The sequence below is a fragment of the Pantherophis guttatus genome, chromosome 5 (genome assembly GCF_059756535.1).
Source record: "Pantherophis guttatus breed Tessera chromosome 5, ASM5975653v1, whole genome shotgun sequence".
Taxonomy (NCBI): domain Eukaryota; kingdom Metazoa; phylum Chordata; class Lepidosauria; order Squamata; family Colubridae; genus Pantherophis; species Pantherophis guttatus.
In genome coordinates, this window is record NC_142067.1 from 56,502,400 (window position 1) to 56,526,315 (window position 23,916).

Consider the following 23,916-nt stretch of genomic DNA (forward strand, 5'->3'; position numbering starts at 1 on the left):
ACATGTATACATAGCCTAATGCTAATGGTAAAACAGTTTGGAGAGGCGATTGATATGCAGCTAGTCAAAGATTGATTAAATCGGTGTTTCCCAACCTGAGCAACACTGTGGACTTCAACTCACAGAATTCCCTGCCCAGCAACTTAAAGTTGCCAGGGTAGTGCAACAGTGGTTAAATACTTTCAGCTCATATGAAGATACTATTTGGGTCATCAGATTCTACCCCATATTCATTACATGAATCAAATTAAAGCAGCCTAGCCACTCATTGTTAAGAAGCTGTTTGAAAACATCCAACAAAGATGAGCCCACCAATTCTCCAGTTAATTGGTTTCAATCCCTTATAAAACCATCTTAACCACAATCCCAGTATAAACTTATTTGGGATTATGACCCATCAAATTATGTTTGATTGTGAGTATGCATGCATATAGTGGCATTGTAAATTACAAAAAATATCAAATTACATCAAAATTATCTCCATATTTAATTATCTATATAGTTCAGATCTGATTTAGGACATTCTAAGGGGCTATTTTTCCTACCATTGACTTGTCCAGCCACTTAGATTAGCAGTCTTCGCTTTTCTGACATGTTTATCACTCCCTCAAGCTTTGCTGTTGCTTCTCTGTGGTTCCCAAGCTATGGAATCCTCTCTACAGAAAACTGTGCTAGACTCCCACTGTCCCAGAGGTTGGAAAAATGGAAAAACACATTAAATCACCAAATCTTTAACTGAATTGAGTGTATTGATACTAATTTTAATTGCAGTTATATAGATTTTACCTCCCCCCTCTTTTCTCTCTGTCTGTCTGTCTCTCTCTCTCTCTCTCTCTCATATACACACAGAGGGGAGGAAGAGAGAGAAAGAAGGAGAGAGAGGGGGGCATATAAATGCATTTTAACTTTATATTATTTATATATAATTACAAAAAAGATTGTACACAACCTCCACACATACAATTAAATTATAGATCATGTGTAAATGTAATGAAAAAAATACATAAAAAACAAAGAGAAAAGAAAAAGGATTTTAAAAACAAATAAATTAACAAAGAGGAAATAAAGGAGAAGAAAAAAAACTACCTAAAATATTCAACTTATCAATAGTCACTGGTTTACTAATAAATACCATATGGTACTACAATATAATCAATACAAAATATCATTGTAAAATACCACAGAATCTCTGACATAGAAATATACTGCTTTATCCTTTGAGTAGTAGAAAATAACTGCTTTTAACTAAAACAGGTAAATCACAAAGATATCATGTATTTTGTTTTAACATTGTAACTTAGCTTGAACGCTCCTATAAACAGAAAGGCAGGCTGTACAGAATAATTCATAGTCACATCAATTATATTCTTGTATTTATTATATGTGTTTATTTGTTTTTATGTTGAAAATTACCTTGCATAAATATACATATAAAGGTTATAAATAAATAATACATAAAATCAAGATAAAAACGATTTTCTTTCTAATTCTATTTTCCATTTACTGAAGAATCTGAGTATTTCTTCCCAGCAACCCTTGAGAAAAATCTCAGCTGTAACCTGAAACAGCCTTAGTGCTCAATGAAGCCTAATTTGAATGTCTACAGCCTCCTCCCACATTCCATCTGAAGAGTGTAACTAAATATGGATTCCACCACCACACCTTTCTCTCTCTCTCTCTTTATTTATTCTTTTGATTGATGTAAAAATTATGGGGAACTTGAAAGCCCACACCCTAATATGCAACTGTAAGTGGCCTGATAAAAGGACATAGTCTATTTGTGTAATGGCTATTAGGGATGTGCAGCATGTTGCATTCAAGGGAAAAGTACATTGGATGCTCATTGCATCACCTGTAGTAACTATTTAAAGCAGCTGCATCTTTTCCTGGAATCTTTTCCGGCTGCAGCTGCTTTAAAAAGCTGTCAATGTGCTATGTGAATAGTTGCATGCATTCTTTTTTTTTCCTTTTGAAGTGCTGTATAAACTTAAAAGTTACTCATGCAAGTTACATCTGATAAATTCCCTCTTCCCCTTGCTAAAGGTTTGTCCTCTTTTATATCCAAGGCAAGACCAAAACATGGGGGAAGAGGAAGGAAAAAAACAATGTCTGGGCTTGCTTAAAGCATTTGAGATTATCAAGCAATTTAGTTCATAGTTTACAAGCTGAATTGCTTGATTTTTATCAAAAGATTTGGGTCAGAAGTTTTTCCTGTTTGGAATGAAATATCTCTAAATTTCCTTCATGGAATTTAAGTTTCTAGGTTAGTTTAAGTGGTTATTACTTCACATTTTATTTTTATTTTTCATAAAATAACCACAGAGGTATTATGGAGAATAGTACAGTGAAAATTACTTAGCTCCTTGGATTTTGTTTACAGTTTATAGTTGAGGCACACCTTCCCCAGATTTAAGCTCAGTTATTACTCAAGAGGACTCAGACTTCATGACCTCATATGTTATCCAAGCACTGATAGCAGTGTTTACCAGCCCATCAAGATTAGCAGTGTGAAGGATGGTTGCAGTATGTTTCCATGGAAATGCTCAAATACCCTATAGAAATTACTTAGTTGTTCAGTAGACAATAGGTATTCTTTCACCAAACTACTTGCTCACAATGCTGTGTTTTAAATCAGCTGCCGCTCTGAGCACTGACAATCTTTTCACATATTTTTCAGCTGCTGAACAGCTTCATTTTTCCTTGGATCTGCTTTTGCAAGAGTCAAATGCCTGCAGTTTCAGGGCCTGGAGAAACGGGGGCCATGACTGTGGCACTGTTCTAAACTCCAATTATTTTGTACCTAAAAGAGGTGTACACAAAAGTAAGTGTAAAAGTAGAATTGCTCCTAAAGAACTATGGGGAAAATGTCCTCTTCTGGCCCTCTTCCAGTCCAACAGGATTTTGCAGGATAAGCTGGCGACAAAGTCAGTGTTTCAGAGAGACCTAAAGGATTGGGCCAAACGTTGCTTTAATTTATTTAGTGCCCAGAATGACATTAGATGTATTTAAGAAGATGTCTGTTACTGCTGGAATTATCAGCAGATAATTTTCTGTTCCTTCTGTAGGTTAAAGCAGGGGTCTGCAACCTCAGCAACTTGAAGACTTGTGGACATCAACTCCCAAAATTTCCCTGCTAGCTGTGCTGTGCTGGCTGGGGAATTCTGGGAGTTGAAGTCCACAAGTCTACAAGTCTTCAAGTTGTGAAGGTTGGAGACCCCTGGGTTAAGGCAAACTGTCAAATTGAATTTAACTGCTACTGACTTCATGGACATGTCCATATTGTTTGTTTGGCAACAATATAAAAGATTACTTTTATTGCCCCTTTCTGGCACAGTTTTTGGCTTCCTATTTGGCCTACTGCCCAAGGATTTCCATTGATTGTCTTTCCATTTTCTAAGAATCTAAACAAACAAATTCTAATGATGATAATATGATAATGGTAAATATCAAGATGAACAAGATACAAATGTCACATCTACCTATTGTGGTAGCAGTATTAAAAAACCATATAAGATGAATTAACAATAACATAACCTATAAACGGAACATTTAAAGCAAACAAATCTGAAAGTTTGCATCACAGACAAAATGACATAAGAAAATTTGATCAGATTATTTGAAAGTCCTTACCCATGAACCTTTTGTTGAAAAAAGATTAATTAAAATATTGATAAATATTATGTGGCAGCAATTCCCTGTTGTAAAATGGATATTAGAACATTTATTTTTCTAATATTGCATACTTCTTTCAGCTATTTCCTTTACTATCCATGCTTGAAGGATCCATCATGCTTGCTGCCTTGATAGCTACTGAGAAAAAGAAAACATATTTCTGTGTGACAATCAGCGCTCTCTCTAAAGTCATGTTGACATTCCTGTTGCTCTGGATTCTGCTAGAGTGCCAAGGTTCTGGCAGCTATGCAAGGACACCAGGTGCTGGCTTTGACCCTGGTTTATATTCTCACAAAAGGATTGACTGACTCAGTCGGCATGTTTACAGTGCCAACAATACAATAACACGAGGTACATAGTTTTATACTGAGTCAGATCTTTGGTCCATCCAGCTCTCTGAATTTGGGGGCAGGGGAGGGGAACAAAAATTTTCAAATCCTCCAAAGAGATGCTGGATGAAGGTGTTTCATGAAGGTGTTTCCGTAAATTCGTTCTGCCAATGAACTTCATTCTATCTTAAGAGGGTGGAAAAATTTATTCCTTTGCTTCTGCAATATTCTGGCATAAATGTAGGACCAAATAAAGATAACAGGATAACAGAGTTGTAAGGCACCTTGGAGCAGTGGTGGGATTCAATTTTTTTTACTACCGGTTCTGTGGGTATGGCTTGGTGGGCATGGCTTGGTGCGTGTGGCTTGGGCATGGCAAGGGAAGGATACTGTAAAATCTCCATTCCCACCCTACTCCAGGGGAAGGTTACTGCAAAATCCCCATTTCATCCCAATCAGCTGGGACTCAGGAGGCAGAGAATAAATGGGGGCGAGGCCAGTCAGAGGTGGTATTTACCGGTTCTCCGAACTACTCAGAATTTCTGCTACCGGTTCTCCAGAACTGGTCAGAACCTGCTGAATACCACCTCTGCCTTGGAGGTCTTCTAGTCCAGCCTCCTACTCAAGCAGGGGATCCTATACCATTTCAAATAAATGGTTGTCCAATTTCTTCTTAAAATCCTCCAGTGTCGAAGAACCCATAACTTCTAAAGGCAAGCCATTTCATGGATTAATTGTGCTGTCAAGAAATTTCTCCTGATTTCTAGATTAGGTCTCTCCTTGATTAGTTTCCACCCATTCCTTCTTGTTCTGCCTTCAGGTACTTTGGAGAACAGGTTGCCCCCCACCCTTCTTTCTGGAAGCCCCTTAAGTATTGGAACACTGCTATCATGAAACCCCTGGTCCTTCTTTTCATTAAACTAGACATACCCAATTCCTGCAACTGTTCTTCATATGTTTAAGCCTCCAGTCCTCTAATCATCTTTGTTGATCTTCTTTGAGAGTCTTTTTAGTATCGCAACATATTTTTTATATTGTAGGGGCCAAAATTGGATGCAGTATTCCAGGTGAGGTCTTGCCAAGGCACTATAAAGCGGTACTAATACTAACACTAGATCTTGAGTCTATCCCTCTGTTAATGCAGCCTCGGACTTTGTTGGCTTTTTTGGCAGCTGCAGTACACTGCTGGCTCATATTTAAATGGTTGGCCACTAGGACTCCTAGATCCATCTTGAGTTGCTGCTATTGAGCCAGGTACCACCCATTCAGTAGTGCATTTCAAATCCCGTCGCTACTATTTGCTTGTGGGCTCATGGGCACACATGCTACACTTCTGTGCATACGCAGCATCTGAGCGCATGGGCGGAGCCTCCTGCCACCACCGCTACCGGTTTGCCCAATCCGGGGCGAACCGGTAGCAACCCACCACTGCATCCATTCTATGCCTGTGCTTTTGGTTTTTCTTGCCTAAGTGTAAAATGTTACTTTTCTCACCATTGAATTTCATTTGGTTAGATAGGGCCCAGTGTTAAAGTCTGTCAAGATCCTTCTGTATCTTGAGCCTATCTTCTGGAATATTGTCTATTCCCACCAGCTTAGTTTTGTTTGTAAATGTAATGAGTTTCTCTTCTATCCCCTCATCTAAATCATTTATGAAGATATTGAAGAGTATTGGGCCTAAGACAGAGTCTTGAGGTACCCCACTGCATATTTCCATCCATATAGATGCAGTTCCATTAAGGAATACATGTTGAGTGCGGTTGAATGGATTCCTTGAAATGCTTTTTTCTCATATATTTAAGGCAGAGATGGGCAGACTTCAGGCTTTTAGGATATGGGATCTATTTTGCCTACCGTTAGAGCTGTGAAATCCATGAGGTGGAGTGTGCTGGAAAAGGAAAATCTTAGTTATTTGTTTTTACTGCCAGATTCAATCATGCTTATAATAATTCTTCCCACAAAAATTTACCCCAGGTTGCCCCTAAACTTATTTTCAGTGGTACATTTTACAAGATATTCTGTTGCTGCTATTATGACACAAGTGGTACTTTGAAATATTTGTGGTTTATTCAAAGAATTATCAACAATCTGTTATTTTCACTATCCTCACTAGGGGCCTGCTATTCAAGATACAACACTTTCACATTATTTTCTAATACTTATTAATAACATTCATGGGACACTTGTACACCCTGAGTACTTCCTCTCATACTCTTTCATATTCCTCACAAAACAGTCTGGGTCTGGCCTATTATCTTCTTCACTTCTGCTGACTAACAGCTTCAGAGAAAGTGCTGTGATCCAAACAGTGCTTATCCTCCAGCTAATTAAGGGGGAAGTGCCAAGAAAGCCATCCAGTTGGGATACCACCTTCGAGCTACCAGTAATCATAGAATAAAAAAAACCCACTTCCGTCCATTCAACCTGCAAACAACATGCAAAAATTGTTAGCACCCACCCTACATGTTTTTCATTATGTGTATCTGCATTTGTTTCATCTTTTTAAAGAAATTAGTAATGGGAAGTTGTGGGAAGACAGGTTAATTGAGAAAAAAATATAAATATGCTTACTGCTGTTCATCTGTGTATTTAGAAGCATTAGTCCAATAGCTGTAACAACTGATCATATTTATTTGGTCAACTCTGGACAATTGAACCTCAGAAAGAGGATAATAAATCTCTGTGTAGACAGTGGTGGGGTGGGGGTGGGAGATAATAAATATTGTCTGGAGCCCAGGAGCTGGATTACAATAATTTCCAGCAGGGGGAAAATGGATTCCCCATGTTGCCGAACAATGATTCAGCTGAATTATCAGCTTTGCTCTGGTTTCAAATAACCTGGATCAGGATCAGAAATAAATCAGTTCAGCTCCCAAAAGCATACAATGGGTTGTGCTCAATCTGGAGCCAGTTCCAAATTGGGCACAAATTTGGTATGGAGGTGCCAATAACTTAATGTGTTTTTCCTGGTGCTGAAATAAGAAGCTAGCTGCTCAATGTACATTGGAATCGAACCAGTACTGTCTATCAATTGCTCAGAAATTTCCTTTGTTACCAGTCAATTAGAACAGTTTATGATATATCATGAGCCAATTCATTATGTTTTGCTTTGCTTTGCTTCTGGAAAATTTCTGTCTCTTAACCCATTTTCTCACTCAAATAACCACAAAGGGTAGTTATGCCTGCAGGAAATTTTTGAGCATGTTGAGATCTGTGTGCACAGCATGGGAAAATAGCAGAAGAGGGAGGAGAAGGAGAAAAGATTAGATATATTTGCCTCCAGGAACAAGTTTCCCATTCTTTCTTCTGGTTCTGCAGGTAGTTTTAACTTGCTTTCATACACATGGATCCAAGCTTATCATTGCTCATTGGGCTTGATTCCATCTACTTCATGCAGACAAACCTTTCTTTTAAGTTTGCTGGGCTAGAACTAAAATTAGCAGATTTTGACTTTGTATGCTGCAAAACAACAAAAAGAAATGTTTCATGAATGATTCATATTTTCTTGCACATTGCTGTTTTCTTTATTAGCAGTTGGTCCTTAAAGCACCAGCAGGCTAATATTACCTAGATTCCAACCTTTGTCTAGATATAGTCTGTGTGTACTGTATGTGCTGAAATGACAATACTTATGTGCTGACAAATTAGCTAGGATCTGACAGATATATCAATTCTATTTTGCTGCAATATGCTTGGAAAAGTGTGGGCAGTATCTGGAAAGTCATCTGGGGTGCCTGCCCTGTTTATGACTAACAGCTCAATCCTCTGCAGTTCTATTTTGATTTAGACTCCCTGAATTCAGTGAACCTTCCTCCCAAGTGAGTCTAATCACAATATGAGATCATAATCCAAATTATGCAAATTAAAACCTCACGTTGGAGTGGAGGAAAAGTAGTGTGCAACATGGAGATCTCTGGATATGTCAAACTATACCCCAACCATCCCTTACAGTTGAACTAGCTGAGTGGGGCTTATTGAAACTGAAGGTCCTATGTCTCTGTTACCTATTCCTGCTTTGGGCTACATTACTTCATAATGAGGAACTGGCTTGTATGACAGAAGGTTCTTATAAATATATACCATATTTTCTTGACAGAAAGAATGTTTTTTCCTGAAATAGTAGAGGGTGTTATTTTACATTTGCTGATAAGACAAGAAGAAATGATTGAAAACAAAGGAATTGACAGCAGGTCCCTAAGGCTGTAAAGTATTCCACCTTCTGGAGTTTAAGCTACTTTTGAGAGGTGCTGTTTGATGGTGTTTTTAACATTTTGTAACATTTAAACAAGCTTTCCCTCTTTTTTCTTTTTCCTAGGTACTTTTTTTTCTTTGCCTTATCACCAATATTCTTCTCCTTTTCACTCTTTTCCTTCCTAATGCTGCCAACCTTCCCATTATATTTCTCCTGTTTCCTGTTTCCTTTTTGCTGTTTCTGCTAGCAGCTAGAAAAATGTATATATTAATGAATACTTTTTCCAAGGGATCTCCATAAAAATAGCAATAGCACTTAAATGTATATACAGCTTCATAGTATTTTACAGCACTAAGTGGTTTACAGTGTCAGCAATTGCCCCCCCCTAATATGGGTACTCATTTTACTGACCTTGAAAAGCTGAAAAGATGAGTCAACTCTGACCCTGTCAGGACTGAACTCCTGGCAGTGGGCAGAGTTAGCCTGCAGTACTGCATTCTAAACTACTGCGCCACCACAGTATAATTCAAAATAATTTACAGCTTTAAAGAATCATAAGTTATAAGGAGCCATTTATGCCATCAAGTTCAGTGTCTTGCTCAGTGCAGAACTCCAAGGCAAAGCACCTCAAAGAGCCTCTCTGCTTAGGTCTGCTCAAGCAGAGGCTGTTTAGCCTCTGCTTGAGCAGACCTAATGGAGAGAAGCTCTCTTCGTATTTGGTTATACTCTTATTGTATAATTTTTATTGAACTTTTCTTTCAGTAAAATGGTTCTCCACTTTCATTGTAGCTTCACAGACACCTGATTTGCATGACAGCGATTATACAAAGTTATTGAGTATAGAGTGCAGCCACCTAGCCCAGCAAGCTATCTGTAGGATACCTTGGTATCTCTTGGATCTTCCTGTCTAAAGCTTAAAAATATAAAACAACTAAGTTGTACCTATTCAGAAACACAAGAGCTAGTTGTGTGATTATATAGTTTTTCCTGAATTAAATCAATACAATCAAACTCTAAATATAAAAAGTTGATTAGGGAAGAGTGAATACAAGGAAACATGAGGGAAGACAACAGTTGTACATAAAGAATTCCAGGTTAGTCTAGATCATGGGTCCTCAAACTATGGCTGAAGCAATTAATCCGGCCTGTGGAGCACCACAAGGTTCCCCCACCCACATTGCCCCACCCACCCTTCAGCAGAGTACAGGACTTGCCTTCGGGAGCCCTGCGGCCTGGAACCGAAAGGTAAGCTCAACAATTTTAGCCTGCAGCATACTTGTGGAGGTGGGTGGTGGTGGTGGAAGGAGGCAAAGAAACAGGCAAAAATGGCCCAGTTTTGGCCAAAAAAACGAGCCGTTTTTGCCTGGTTTTAGCCTGCAGAATGCTTGTGGAGGTGGAAGGGAGTGAAAGGAGGCAGAAAAGCAGGCAAAAACAGCCCATTTTTCACCTTCCCCACCTCCAGAAGATAGATAGATAGATAGATAGATAGATAGATAGATAGATAGATAGATAGATAGATAGATAGATAGATAGATGATAGATAGATAGACAGACAGATAGAGAGAGAAAGAAAGAAACAGAGAGGGAGAGAGAGACAGAAAGAGAGGGAGGGAGAGAAGGAAAGAGAAAGAGAGGGGGAGAGAGAAAAAGAGAGAAAGAGAGAGAGGGGGAGAGAGACAGAAGGAGGGAGAGGGAGAGAGACAAAGAGAGAGAGAAAGAGAGAGAAAAAAAGAAGAAGGAGAGAGAGAAGGAAAGAGAGACAAAGAGAGACAAAGAGATAGAGAGAGACAGAGAGAGATTTCTCAAGCTCCTTGGGGCTGAGAAGAATTGCTGCAAAACTGAGTTTCTTGAAGTGGACCACTAGAGTCATAAACAACTGAAAAAATGATTAAGTAAAAAGAAACGGCAAACAAAAGAGCAACATGCAAACAAAAGCAAATAAAACATCCCCAGGAGCAAAACAAATTAAAGTTTAATTCGTGTGCATTGTTCAATAGACTGTTAAATTGGCCACGCCCACCTAGTCACATGACCACCTAGCCACGCCCACCCAGCCGATCCGGCCCCTCAACAGTCTGAGGGACCGTGAATTGGCCCCCTGTTTAAAAAGTCTGAGGACCCCTGGTCTGGCCAGTAAATTGATCTTCCTAACAACAATTAGGCAACAAGAAATAGGTTGCCTAATTTTCATCAGTTACATCACTGGTAAAAAGAGATATATGGAAGGCCTGTTCTGAAAAACAAAATATAAATTCTGTCTATTCAGGTTGCCAGCATTGGGTCATTTACCAGATGCATTAGGAGACAGTAGTGGCTTTATCAAAACCTAATGGTTTGTTATACAATTACATACTAGAATTAACAAATATATTTACTGGCAATGGAACAATTTACAGAAGTGGTTTCAACAGGAGTTGGCAATCCTATGCATTTTTTCTGTCTGTTCTTTTTATCAGAGAGAGAGAAATTACAGAATCAAAATTCTGTGCAATGTCAAACTTCCTTGCCTTGTCAATCTTGGGTTGCTAAACCAGCTGTAGCTGGAACCATTCCTGAAGATTCTCTTCTGTAGCTAGATGGCAGACCTAGCCAACCTTAGCTTTGGTGATCTCAAAAGCTAAGCAGAGTTAGACTTGGTAAGCATTTGGATAGGAGAAGTGATCAATTGGAGTTTATCTTTATGAATAGCCTGATAGGTCGGAGGAGGTTGGTCTACATCTATACTCAGTAATGAAATAAGCTCAACAATCAGAGTTAAAATAAAGACTATTTTAATAGGGCCTGGTGGCTCAGCAGACTGATAGCATTGTGATTAACACCAGCTGTCTGCAATTACTGTAAGTTCGAATCTCACCAGGCTCAAGGTTGACTCAGCCTTCCATCCTTTCTAAGGTAGGTAAATTGAGGACCCAGTTTGTGGGGGCAATAAGCTGACTTTGTATAAATATACAAAAGTATGACTGAGATGAACTGTGACTAGAAGGGCTACCTCTTAATTTGGTCCTGACATATGTTGCTAGAGGACTAAGAAAACTCTGTCAAAACTTATCTCTGAAAGAATCATTTTCATAAGAACTACAAAGCACAGCTTAAACAGAGAAAAGCCAGAGTGTTGGCTATATATTTTTAAAAGCACATTTCTTCAGCAAGTGAGACAATAATGTATTATCTTTTAACCTTCATTAGGGGGAAAATCCCATCAAAGACACAGCAGAGAATAACTAAATTGTCTTTCGCTTTTTCATGAATGTATTGCATTTATTAATGCATTACTAGCAATGTGGCTGTCTGGTTATTGTATTAGACGTCCACATGGATTACTGATAGTTTCCACTCCAAATAATACAGAAGACATCACTTTGCATTTCAAAAATGGATGGGCAAACAGAAGTCTATGAAAGCCATTTTCCAAAATGGCCAATAACCATTTACTGCAGGTCCCTGTTTCATGAACTATAGCATCAAAATCCATTATATGAATATACTACTATAAAATTTTGGAGTAAAGCCATTTTAAATCTACCAAATTGTATCAATAATTTTTTTGAAATTATTGTGCAAATTATCTTTTTCTGGGGAATTAAAGATTCCTTGGAATTACTTTATGATAGAATTTTTATAAATGAATAATATGGAGATAATAATTTCTCTCTGATGCTGAACAGGAATGGCTTTCTGATATCCAGTGGCTATAAATTTCAGGAGATCAGATACATTAGGGAATGCAACTATGCATTCCAAATGTTGATACACTCTTCATAGTTGTGAAATAAGTTTGGTTTAATATTTTCTTAAGTAATTGTTATTTAACCAATGGAAATGAAAATTGAAAAGTGACCAAATTAATTTTCTTAATGAATCACTGTTTGATGCTGTTCTCCATAAATTTATCAAATCAGAATTTGGTGTAACTTGCAGAACCTTTATGTATGTATGTATGTATGTATGTATGTATGTATGTATGTATGTAATTTATATGCCACCCTTCTCCCATAGGACTCAGAAGTCATGGGACTTCTAAAATAGCATCTGACTGAAGTTTGCTTGGTGACAAAATTGTAACTTACAACGTATGGTCCTTAGGGATTCTCACTGTCCTGTGAAGGGAAAAGCCTTGTGGCATGTATTTTGGTTTCTGTTACCAGCTATCACTTACTGCATTATAACCTTATTGTAGCATACATGTCTACATAAACATACCTTCATGCTATTCCATTTTATATTATGCAGAATGAAATAAATGAGTAAGTTAGGGACCTACAGATAATAGTTTCACTACTTAATGTAACCTTGATCAATCAAGGCATTTGTGTAATTTTTTAAGTAAGATAAAAAAGCTGCAACCTAGGTTACTATCTTTATTTGTATCACGTACAGTATTTCCTTTTAACACTAAGGACTGTTCTGGTTAATTCTGCAACTTTTTGACCACTATGCCATAAATGCAGCCAAAGCCCTGCTTTCAAGCTTATCCTAATTTATGCAAGCTAAGACCGCTAATATAGAGACCACCTTGCAAATTAGCATACTGTTGCCCATATCCCCTGACCTAGGACTATATACATATATAAAATGCTTCGCTGCATCTTTTTTCAGCCTTCTTGGAAAGGTGTTACATAAAACTTTGTGCTAGCCAGTTTCCATTGAGAAATTAATGTAATGTATGGTTTTTCTAATCACTGAGGAGGAGTCATGGATCAAGTCTAACTTCTGCTCGGTACAGGAAACAAAATAAACAAAAGTATTCTGAACAACAACAACAAAGTATTCTGAAGAGATCCTCCACAAAATAAATATTTAGTTGCCAGTTTCATTTGTATTTCCTTAGACTTAACTGATTCTCAATTTTTATAATCCAAGCACTTAATATACTAACGTTAGAAAATATTCCTTGTTAATAGCAAAATCCATTTGTTATCAGAAACAGGTTTAAGAAAATCATTGGTCAATTTGTAGGCAATAGTTTAAACATATGTTCCTCACTACCTGCCTAGAAAAAAGTACTGTTCACAAAGGCAAAGGCAAGGTTTATTCAATTTTTTCCCCATCAACCATTGGGCTACTCTCTTTTATTTAATGAGCATACACAGATGACATAGACTGAACTTGCATTTAACAACGTCAAGCAGATACAGCATGTAAGGGTTCAGAAATGTTCCCTTTAAGTTGAGTGGATAACATGAATTTTCTTCCATGTTTTGCTTAAGACAAATATTTTTCTTTAGCCTTTGTTCAGTCTACCTTTTTGTGGTCAGTATCACCTGCAATGGATATTATACTCTAATTTGCACCTGGGTAGTAAGCTGCTATGCATTTCTGGTTCCAGAAACAGAACCGTCCTATCAGTTGCTATGAATGATACAAGTGGATATATGATGTCAGTTTGGAAAGGGTCCCTCAATTTGCAAATATCTGCCAGGAACACAGAATGAAATATGAAGGGTATTACGGAAAAATTACCTTTCACCCATCTGGACCCAAATATTTATGACATGATAGAACAGACAAATTGGTGAATTAATGACCAACTGGCAAATCAATTTCAATGGGAAGAACTGCTTTCCATCTATTAGATAAGCATTATACTTAATTAGCAAGCAGTTTTGTAAATATATTATCTCATTACAGATTTAGATCATGAGATGGATTCAGGTTTTAATTTTATTATGTAAGAGACCATAAAATATTACTTTAACATTAGACTATCTAATTTCAGGTAACACACCATGTTGTCTTATGTGTAGAGTGGTATCTCCATCAGTATAATGGAAATGATACATGAAACGAAGCACATATCACATCACAGACTAACCCCACCCGACTTCCACCCACTTTGTTCCATTAGATGCAATGGATTGGTCTATGGAAGCAAAAGCAAAACTTAAAAAAAAAATTTTTTTTTTTTTTTGCTCAGTTAGGCTCTTGTACCCCAGGCAGGCATATCCTAGCTTTACATTGAAGCATTCTGCTGCTGCTGCTTTAAAAGCAGTATAATTGCATTTCCCCCACCTCTTTCTTAATTGATCTCAGCTCTTCTAAAACCTGCCTCATATCTATTTCCTGCTGCTTATTAACAGTACCCATAATTTGCTAAAGTAGCAATGATTTCTCTAAGAGTGTGAAATTGTAAAGGGCTTGGCATTTCCAGTTTCTGGGTTAACATCAGCATATATCTCATAGTGTAAGCCTTTTATTCCCCATGTTTGGTTTCCAGCAATTGATTTAGGTTTGGCGTCCAATGGGCTTCTGCAAACCCATTCAGAGGTTGGTTGTCTTCTTTGAAGTAAAAGTTAGTAGCTGTACATTTGCTGCTGCTGTTCAGGTTGAACTTGCTGTTGTCCTGTCTGTTGGGATGGCTGGGCCTGAGTCTGTAAGACGTCAGTTTGAGGCACTGCCCTCCATGTTAAGGGATGCTGTTCTGATATTTGGCTCCCTAGTGGAGCAATGGAGTTCACCAGAGTTGTTAGGTTTATAAAATGAGCTACTGAAGGGGGGTTGGTTGCCTCAGGTTGTGACTGTATCTGGATATCATTTTGGCGGTTGCCATGCAACATGGCAGAACCAGTAACTGTATCAAATGTCACTGTGAGAATAGAATTGTCTAACTGCAATTGGCGTTCAGGCGTGGCAAGGTGACCTACAGCCACAGGTTGTAGATTTGTAAATTGGGTTCCAGCAGCTGTAGTGATTGGAGTAACACTAATATTGGTCAAACCAACAGAACTAGAAGGAGCTGACACATTTGGATCTCCAAGGGCCACCACCACCTGAAAAAAGAGGGACGAAAATTAGCACTGACAGGACTGAAATTATCAAGGTGATTATTAGAATTGGAAATATAAGCCATATTATATGACAGAATGGAATAATTTAATGCTGAAGCAAAAAACTGGGTAAATGTGATTATGACTGATCTTTATCACTACATTAAGGGCTAAAGGCATTACTGAATACTCAATATGCTTCATGCTAGTAAAATGAAAATTTAAAACAAATTTCCTTGGGAAATATTCATCATGTTAGCAATTCATAAATAGACTCAGCCAGTCAGGTTTCGATTAAAATGTGAAGCAAAATTCATGCTAATGCTAATATATTGAAATAAGATCCTCTTCCTATTTCACAAATTCTCTTCTGTCTGTAGCTGAAATTTAAACATTTTCTCATCCAAAATGATCTGATTATTTTTGAGTCAATGGTAATTTTATAAGTATTACAGAAAATTATAATTATGCTATAAGATAATATGGTATTAGCTTTAATTAACTGCAAGTGTTAACAGTTAAGTGTAAGTGTTAGAGAATGTATTAACACATCACATAAAGCCTCAATGTGACTTGTTTAATTTTGGATTCCTTTATTCTATGAAACCAGCACTATTTTTAATTTAATTTAAGAAAATTTATATGACAGTCCTACTCACAGTGACTCTGGGTGGTTTACAAAAATAATGTATGATGATTCAAAAGCCAATAAACCCCAATCCTGGTAGTAACAATCAGACCAACTACTTGATGGGCTCCGTATCAACCTGGAGTCCCCAGGTCTGTTGGCAGAACCATATCTTCAGGGCTTTTCAAAAGAGTGTCAAAGTGAGGACCAATCTTATTTCCACAGGGATTATGTTCTGCAGGGAGGGAACCATCATGGAGATGGTTCTGCTTGATTCCAGTAGGTAGGTTTACTTAAGAGAGGGGACCCATAACATCCCCTGCCTCCCTGCTTTGGTCAGTCAGATATGATTAGGAAAACTTGGTCCTTCAAATAATCTGGCCCCAGGCCATGTAGGGCTTTAAAGGTGACAATCAGCACCTTTAATTGGACACATAAGCAAATTACAGACAAATGACTGGATTCATTTCAGTTGGATATCAGTATTGGGCTGAGTGTTAGGGAGGCGATAGATAGATAGATAGATAGATAGATAGATAGATAGATAGATAGATGGATGGATGGATGGATGGATGGATGGATGGATGGATGGATGGATGGATGGATGGATGGATGGATGGATGGATGGATGGATGGATGGATGGATGGATGGATAGATAGATAGATAGATAGATAGATAGATAGATAGATAGATAGATAGATAGATAGATAGATAGAGATGATAGAGATATATTTATATATTTAAATATTTATATACTGCTTCCCCAACACTCAGCTCAATACTGACATCCGAAATGAATCCAGTGATTTGTCTGTAAAGAACAATGAAAATTGCTCACAGCAAGACACTGATATTCTGGCTCTCCTCCCCCAACATCATGATGGAAGTAATGCCTCATACTATGGATAAGCTTCATTAACTTTTTCTGTGCAGACCCAATGGAAATAGAGAAATAAGCTCTCTTCTCTGTACCCACTGCCATGGAATAAGATTTCAAACAAGTCTAAAAAAAAGGCTCATTCTGTTTTGATTCAATTAGTTACATGAGTTCTTCTATCTGCACAGAACCATGTGGGCTGCTCTTATCCATCACCTAATAAACCAAAGTGTTCAGTAAACTCTGAAAGAAGGAAGAGGCCATTTTGGAACAATGGTGTCCACTACCTGGCTTATTTCTGTAGTCCAAACATTACCCAGGGTTTAAACAGCATCATGACAGATGAGCTGGAAAACTCCCAAGTCCATTCATAAAACCTTATCAGGTACCAGGTCAGAACCATTTTTAATAGCCTCCACTCCTGTAGAGCTTTACAGCAGTCTAAAACTGACTAATGAGAGAATGTCTGTGGCAACAGAATTACAGAAATCTTTCATTTCAATACATAAGTAACTAGTTGAGCAGAACATAAAATCCAGCATGTGGCCTTTTCGAGAGTGACTATTTCGGCAGAGGGCAAACTTTTTTTTCCTCCTCAAAAGATGTATTATTTCCTCTGAGTGGAGTGAATTTATTCACTAAGGGAACTTATACACGGTATCGTACAATCCTAATTTTTATTCATTTCCCCTTCCTTTCTTTTACTTATAAGCATATTTACAAATCCATTTGTAAATTCTTAAACATCATTGTGTAAATGCTACGCATTAACATATTTGATATAAGTCTCATATTTTTTAGTTTCTATCCCATTTTTTGGTTTGCAAGTGGCACTCGCCTGTTGAAGGCTTTGCACTGCTGAATTAGTTTCATCTCCTACATTTCCTGTAAATTCCACTTCTTTTTCTGTATATTCAGTGAAGGCAGAATCTTCAGGAAGTTGTGTTTCCTCTTCTTCGCCAGGTTTGTGCTTCTGTTTATGACCTCGTTTATGAGCCTTTGTATGCTTCCCTTCTGGTAATTCACTTTGTTCCAGAGCTAGATCTGGCTATAGGAAGACATTGTGATGAAATTCAGTATCACCTTTCTCATTTACAGTACTTTATTTCAATAAATGAACCTTATGATAAACTCTAATTTGAAATGGGAAGATTAGAAAATTATAAGTAACTTTGATTCTATTTGTTTAGGACTCAACCAAGACATTGCCCATACTAAAATAGCACAAAGGCTACTAAAATTGTATTCTGGCTAATTACCCCACTATAAATTATTATCGTGTTCAACTATCTTATATATGTTTGAGACTGAATAGAAATAGCTATTAAACATAATTATAGAACTTTAATAGAAAGAGAGCCAATATGATGTAGTAGCTAAAGAGATGGATTTGGACCAAGGTTCAAGTCCATCCTCAGTCACAGTCATAGAGCCTCACTGAGTGACTTTGGGCTGGTCAGTTTTTCCAGCCCAGACTACCTTCCAGGGTGGTGGTAGTTGTGGGGGAAATTTGGAGGGAGTGTTATGACTGCCGCCTTGAACTCCCTAAGGGAAGGCAGAGTATCAATCTAAGAAATAAATAAAAATATCACAAATGACACCTGTTGCATTTCCTACCCTTCTGCCCCCACTGTTTAGATTTTTTGTTTAAATTAGCATTTATAGTAGCTGCTAACCAAGGGAAATATTTAATGCAGATGGTAAATATACTCTAATCCATGAAGTAACAGAACACTGTGTTCTGTCCCCATCTCACACACGCACACAAACAGTCAGCCAGGGGTTAAATAAAACTTGCAGACAATAAATTCCTTCAATAACAGGATTGGCAGCAACCCAGTAGCTGCTTGCCAAGAACTTTACTCACAGAGGGAGGTATTCCTCCTCCATCAGATAAACCAAAACAAATACACAAAGCCAAAGAATTGTCAAGTCCAGTCCATATTCAATCCAAGGCAGGCAGATAACGTAGTTTCAGAGATACAATGCGACTCGCTAGTTGTTTAGTTTTGTCCGTCACAGAGCCTGAATGGCCACCACACCCCCTTTTATCCCCTGTGGGGTGTGGTCCAGTGACTCAGCTTAATCTCTGGCATGCCTCCTTTTCTGTTGCGTGCGCTTGTCTCTCCGACGCTGGCGTGGATCCAGCCAAGACTTATCTCCGTCACTGTCCGACTGCGACTGCTCGGAGATACCTGGTTCCTGGCCAACACTTCTCCTTCGGGAGACACCTGAGGCATTGCCAGAGAGGAGGGTCCTGGAGAGGGAGGCCTGGCCAACTCCTCTCCTTCACTTTCGGAGCCTACTCCTTCCGATAAGACGGGCTCGGGGGTCAGAGTCACAACACACTGCTGATTTTTAAAGTGTAACAGATTTGTGGTTTTCCTGTGACTGAACTCGGTATGTATCTCATCAAAGAAGTGCCTACGTCTCTCATCTAAAATGGAGAAATATGAGAGTCTCTATCTCTAGAAATTTCAGATCCATTGACCTTAATTTAGATACATATGATTGTTCATAAGATGCATCAATATACAGGTATTCTTATTCAACAAATGGTAAAATGTATGACACCAAATGTATGCCTAGTATAAAAGCAATGAATTTTGTTTTTGCTACTGAGTTTGCAAAATCTCTATCCATAGGATAAAAATCTGTATTCTGAAAAGGTTTCCTGATTAAGCTCCTGAGAACCCCCAAGCATGCATGCTTGGATAATTCTTTTTGCAAGCTATGGGTTTTCTCTTTAGACAGCTAATCTGACTACACGTGAATTTTACCTGCACAATTCCTATAGATGAAGCATCAACAGTTGTGGTCTCCGACAGCGGCTCCAAATCATCAATCCTAACTGAAAGAACCTGAAAATAAAATATAATCAAAGCAACATTATTTTGCAGTTATGTAGAAAGATAGTCACTCAGTAAGAAAGAATGCTGTGGAGACACAGGAAAGATAGAGAAAAAAGGATCCAGTCTGTTTTGTGACTGAAACCAACAGCCCTGATTTCTTCTTTGTTCTAACATTAACAGCCATTCCAATGTTCTGTAGTAAAAAAAGAGAGGAAAAGGTCTTTCCACTGATTAACACAATGACTTTCTGTGGTCCTTTCCTCTCTGAATTGTTTTCATCCAAGTCGGCTATAGAACTATAAGTAGATACAAAATATTGTATCCTTTGGTCCCAGAGCTTATGGATGAAGGTTGTAAAAATGCAAAATAAAAAAAATGCTCTAAGTTGGTTCTTTTGATAGGTATGTCTTAAAGATTTTGAACATCCATTGAAGTATGTTGTTCTTTCTCTTCTTATTAAAAAGACAAAATTTAAAATACCAGAATATTTAGACAAAGGTGTCCTAAATATTATATCAGAAAAAGATGACTTTCTATTTTAACTTGCTAATGTTAGGAATTAGTGCTTTCTATTTCTCCCAAATTAAAAACCATGGTCCATGTGGTCTTTAACTATGGGCAGAGTTACACTGCATTATGTATTAACCTTGTCGAGATGAGAAGCATCTTAATAAGCACCACAGGAAAACAAGTGAGTTATTGCAGGGCTTTCCAACCTTGGTAACTTTACCACTTGTGGACTTGGAGACTTTATACTAGCTGAGGAATTCTGGGAGTTGAAGTCCACAAGTGGTAAAGTTGCCAAGGTTGAAGAGACCTGAGTTATTGGATTGCTATTAGTGCCCCAGCACAAGAACCTATAGTTCTTATGTGTCCCAGAGGAAGTCAACAAAAATTCTGATTTGTTAATCTGCCACTATACTCACCTCTGGATGTTTTCTTCTCATGTGACGACTCATTGAAGCTCTAGTAGAAACTTTTGTCCCACAGAGTTGACAATTCTGAGCTTCTACTTTATCATGAGTCAGCTGGATATGCTTTTGAAGCATGTAATCTGTGACATACTTTTTATCACACACTGAACATGTCCACTGCTTCCCCACTATTAGTAAAACAAAATATTTTGTATTAATATGTAATCACACTTCTTAATGCTCAATTTCTGAGGACTTCAATTTTAGCACTGTTTAATGAGTTTATGGTGAAAAAAATGGAACAGGGAATCTCTGTGAACTATTCTGAATTATAAATCCTAGCAGCTTCAGTTTAGAATGGCACTGATTAGTTATTTTGGGAATATTAATTTAACACCATCTGGAAGACAGTGAGTTCCTCATTTTTGGAGCAGAACAGCTTCCTCAACTTGGTATTTGCCTGATATTTGGGGACTAAACTTGCAGGAATCCTAGAAAGAATAATCAACAGCAAAGCAGAACATTGCAATACAATACTTCTCAGAAGCATCAGTTCAGGGAAGAAGGAATGTAGGCATTATAGAAAATACATTACAATAATGTACGAAGCAGGCATTTATTAATTGATTAATATGGAATCAAAAAAGGCAGAACAATGTAAGAGATGAGGAAGACCTATTTTTATTTTAGGATTAATATTCTAACATTTACCTGTGTGAATTAGTTTATGGGTTTCCATTGTGTTCCTCTCACTAAAGGTCTTTCCGCAGAGCTCACACATGAAGTCTTTGATCCCTGCTAATTAGAAACCATGGTAAGTACCAAAACAACGGTTTCTTATAGAGCTGTATATCAAATATAAAATTGTATGTAACAACAATATGCCTTTCTTTAGCACTAAAAGAATCCAACAGGAATAAGAGTTCTGGAAAAAAGATTCTTTGGGACCCAAACAATACCATACCGATGACAGCCTGCTTTTGCTCATTTATTGTTTCACGAGAAACAAGTCTCAGGACTGAACTGGCAATGTTGAATTTAGCATGATGAAGGACAATAAACCCAAAGTTCAACTTTGTAGGATATGATTTCTGCAGATAAGCAGTTTGTCTTTTTAGACTGGATCTCTTTCTCCAAAGAATGGACCATGTTTTGTTGGCAGGGGAACAAATCTTTGGGGGGCGGAGGGGGGAGGGGAGGATTCTCTAACATGTTTCAAAAATCCAAATATCCTTCAGCTTTTTGTAATCGGTTCTTCCATTTATGTTAGCAAGCCTTTTTTTTACTTCTTTCAATCTATTCTCTGAAGTTTAGCAAATATGCTAAAATGTATTACTTTAAACTGGCTTTAATTATTGTTTTTGTTATTTGGTGTGTTTTGGTGTGAATATATTATGTATATTTCAATGCATCACTTTACTTATGTTCTAGTGGAAAATAAAAATATTTATTTCCAGAAAGATAAAATATGTTAGGTAGAATTATATTTGGCTGAAGAATGTTAACCATAATCTTTACACACACAGTGTGTGTGTGTGTGTGTAGCCATGTCAAAAATATAGCAGCTCAAACTCTTCGGACATTTCCTAGGAACAACTATCTACTCCTGAAGATACCTGGAGTATAAGTGCCATAAAAATGAACTGACATTTTAATTTAAAGCCCAACAACTTCCAGGCAATTTGACTCATTCTCTGCAGGATCCACGAAGCACTTATCAATGAGGCTCACCTGTGTGCCTTTTATAATGTTTAAGCATGTTGACTTTCTGTGCAAATTTCCGATGGCATTCCATACATTCGTACTCCTTTATCCCTTTATGCAGCTTCATGTGGTGTCGCAATGCATGCTTTGTTTTCATTCCTGCAAAAAATAAACTCTATGCTAAAACATGGCGGGCAAGTCATATTAAGCTCATTTAGTTATATTTTATTTATTGTTACATTTATATCTTGCCTTCCTCCAAGAGCTCAGGGTAGCCTACATAGCACCCTCTCCTCCAGTTTTTTCCCAGAACAATCCTGGGAAGTAGGTTAGGCTAAGAATGAGTAACTGTCCTGAAGTTATCTACTAAGACTCTACAATTGAGGATGGGTTTGACCCTATCATGCAAGAAAAACAGCAGTTAGACTTATCTCTATCCTTGGGCCACCTGGTCTTAATCTATTTCCTCTTCTAAATAGGGTGGGACTGCTGATCTTCTGAAGATCAAAAAGGTACTCCATAATATATGTAATTGATGTTCTCATTCATTGAAGGTGGAGCTGGCAAGAAAGAGACCTTCAGAGCAATATTCATGGGATACATGTAATTTATAGCACTCTGTGACCCAATGCAGACAAAATCGGAGTCTGAAGACAAACGAATCTATTTTACAATGCTTTACAAAAGTGATTTTAACCCAGAGTTACTCTATAAGTATTTATTAACAGTAGTCAGCCAAGAAGGCTCCTGATGCAGTTGCCCTTCTACAGAAAATGCTATGAAACAGAAAATGGGATGTGGCATTTTGCTGGCTGTGATAATGTATTTTCTAACCTATCTGTAAATTGTTGAGTGGGAACTTCAACTCTCCTGATTTCCTGTTTGTAGAGATATACATATATCCCTCTGAGAGTTCCCCAACTTTTCCAGTGTCAAAGATTAAATTAGGACTTTCAGTGGGCTGATTTCTAGGAAAGAATGTGCAGGGGGTACTTAAGGACTTCTGCTGTTAGTGCCACAAATTCCGTGCCTTTTGTAGGACCATTCAAAGATGTACCAAGTGACTGGTTACTCAAGATGGTCTTGACTGCTGAAACTCCATGTAAGCTCATTATACAGTATGTATGTAAGCATGACAAATGCTTTTATGTCTCTTCAACGTATGACTCCAAGTGGCTTATAGCATAACACACAATAGACATAATACATTAGAAAATGATTTTTAAAAATCTCTATTATCAGATTTGCTAAGAAAAATAGGAAGAGTAAATACTACTATACTGGAGTGAATCAAAATAAGTATAATTACGATGCCTCAAGCAGTTTAATTTATGTTGTACCATGGAGAGAACTAAAAAAGGTGAGAATGGGCCAGAGTCATCCTTTTGCCCAGAGCGTCAAAAACATAACAATCTCCACTTGCTCTGGGACTAAGAAGAGCTCACTGTCATGGCCAAAGTGAGAGGGACATTGCTGTTTGTTGAGGTTTCATGAAAATCAGATGGACAGCCTATTCTGCAACAGATGTTGATGATTTAGCCAATTTGGAGATGTGATAAGCAATGTGTTTTGTATATTTCACTGATATGGACACTGAAGGCCCTTCAACTTGATTCATCCTAACTATTTCAATGGTTCTAGTTGTAATTTTGCCATTTTACACCAGTTGGAGGTACTTTTTCACCTGGCCCAAGTCCAATTTTAGGATTAGTGGTACTGCTCTTCGGTCTAGTTAGATGACCAGATGATTCATAATGAGGCTTTGTTCTATGCCGAGTCCTGTTTTGTAAGTGAGCTGCCCATACTTTTAGACTGGCATTTATGGCCATCTTCTATTCCTCCTGGTTAGTGCCAGACTGACTGGGACTAACCACCAGCACAGGATTTAAATTATCTTCTTTAGCAGTACTACACACAAGTGAGTTCTGCTAAGAATCTGATCCTGAAACCGGAGAGGGAGCCATCTGCAATCTGCAGTAGAGA

General features: G+C 37.8%; 1 protein-coding gene across 11 annotated transcripts in view; it reads right to left on the reverse strand.

The window, feature by feature from the left end:
* Positions 1–13,220: 13,220 nt before the first annotated feature.
* PRDM15 (PR/SET domain 15) overlaps positions 13,221–23,916 on the reverse strand; it is an 80,363-nt gene continuing 69,667 nt past the window's right edge. For 4 of the 11 annotated variants that reach the window (XM_034423956.3, XM_034423959.3, XM_087895178.1 and 1 more), the window contains exons 19-24: positions 21,961–22,092; positions 20,941–21,027; positions 20,242–20,417; positions 19,244–19,324; positions 17,302–17,511; positions 13,221–14,960 (exon numbers count right to left, since the gene is read on the reverse strand). In XM_034423956.3, coding sequence (XP_034279847.1) covers positions 14,484–14,960; positions 17,302–17,511; positions 19,244–19,324; positions 20,242–20,417; positions 20,941–21,027; positions 21,961–22,092 — 1,163 coding nt within the window. In that variant the 3' untranslated portion in view covers positions 13,221–14,483. Of the gene's footprint in view, positions 14,961–17,301; positions 17,512–18,273; positions 18,901–19,243; positions 19,325–20,241; positions 20,418–20,940; positions 21,028–21,960; positions 22,093–23,916 lie in introns of those variants that run through there. The other 7 variants (XM_034423958.3, XM_087895180.1, XM_087895179.1 and 4 more) reach the window with 4 other exon arrangements.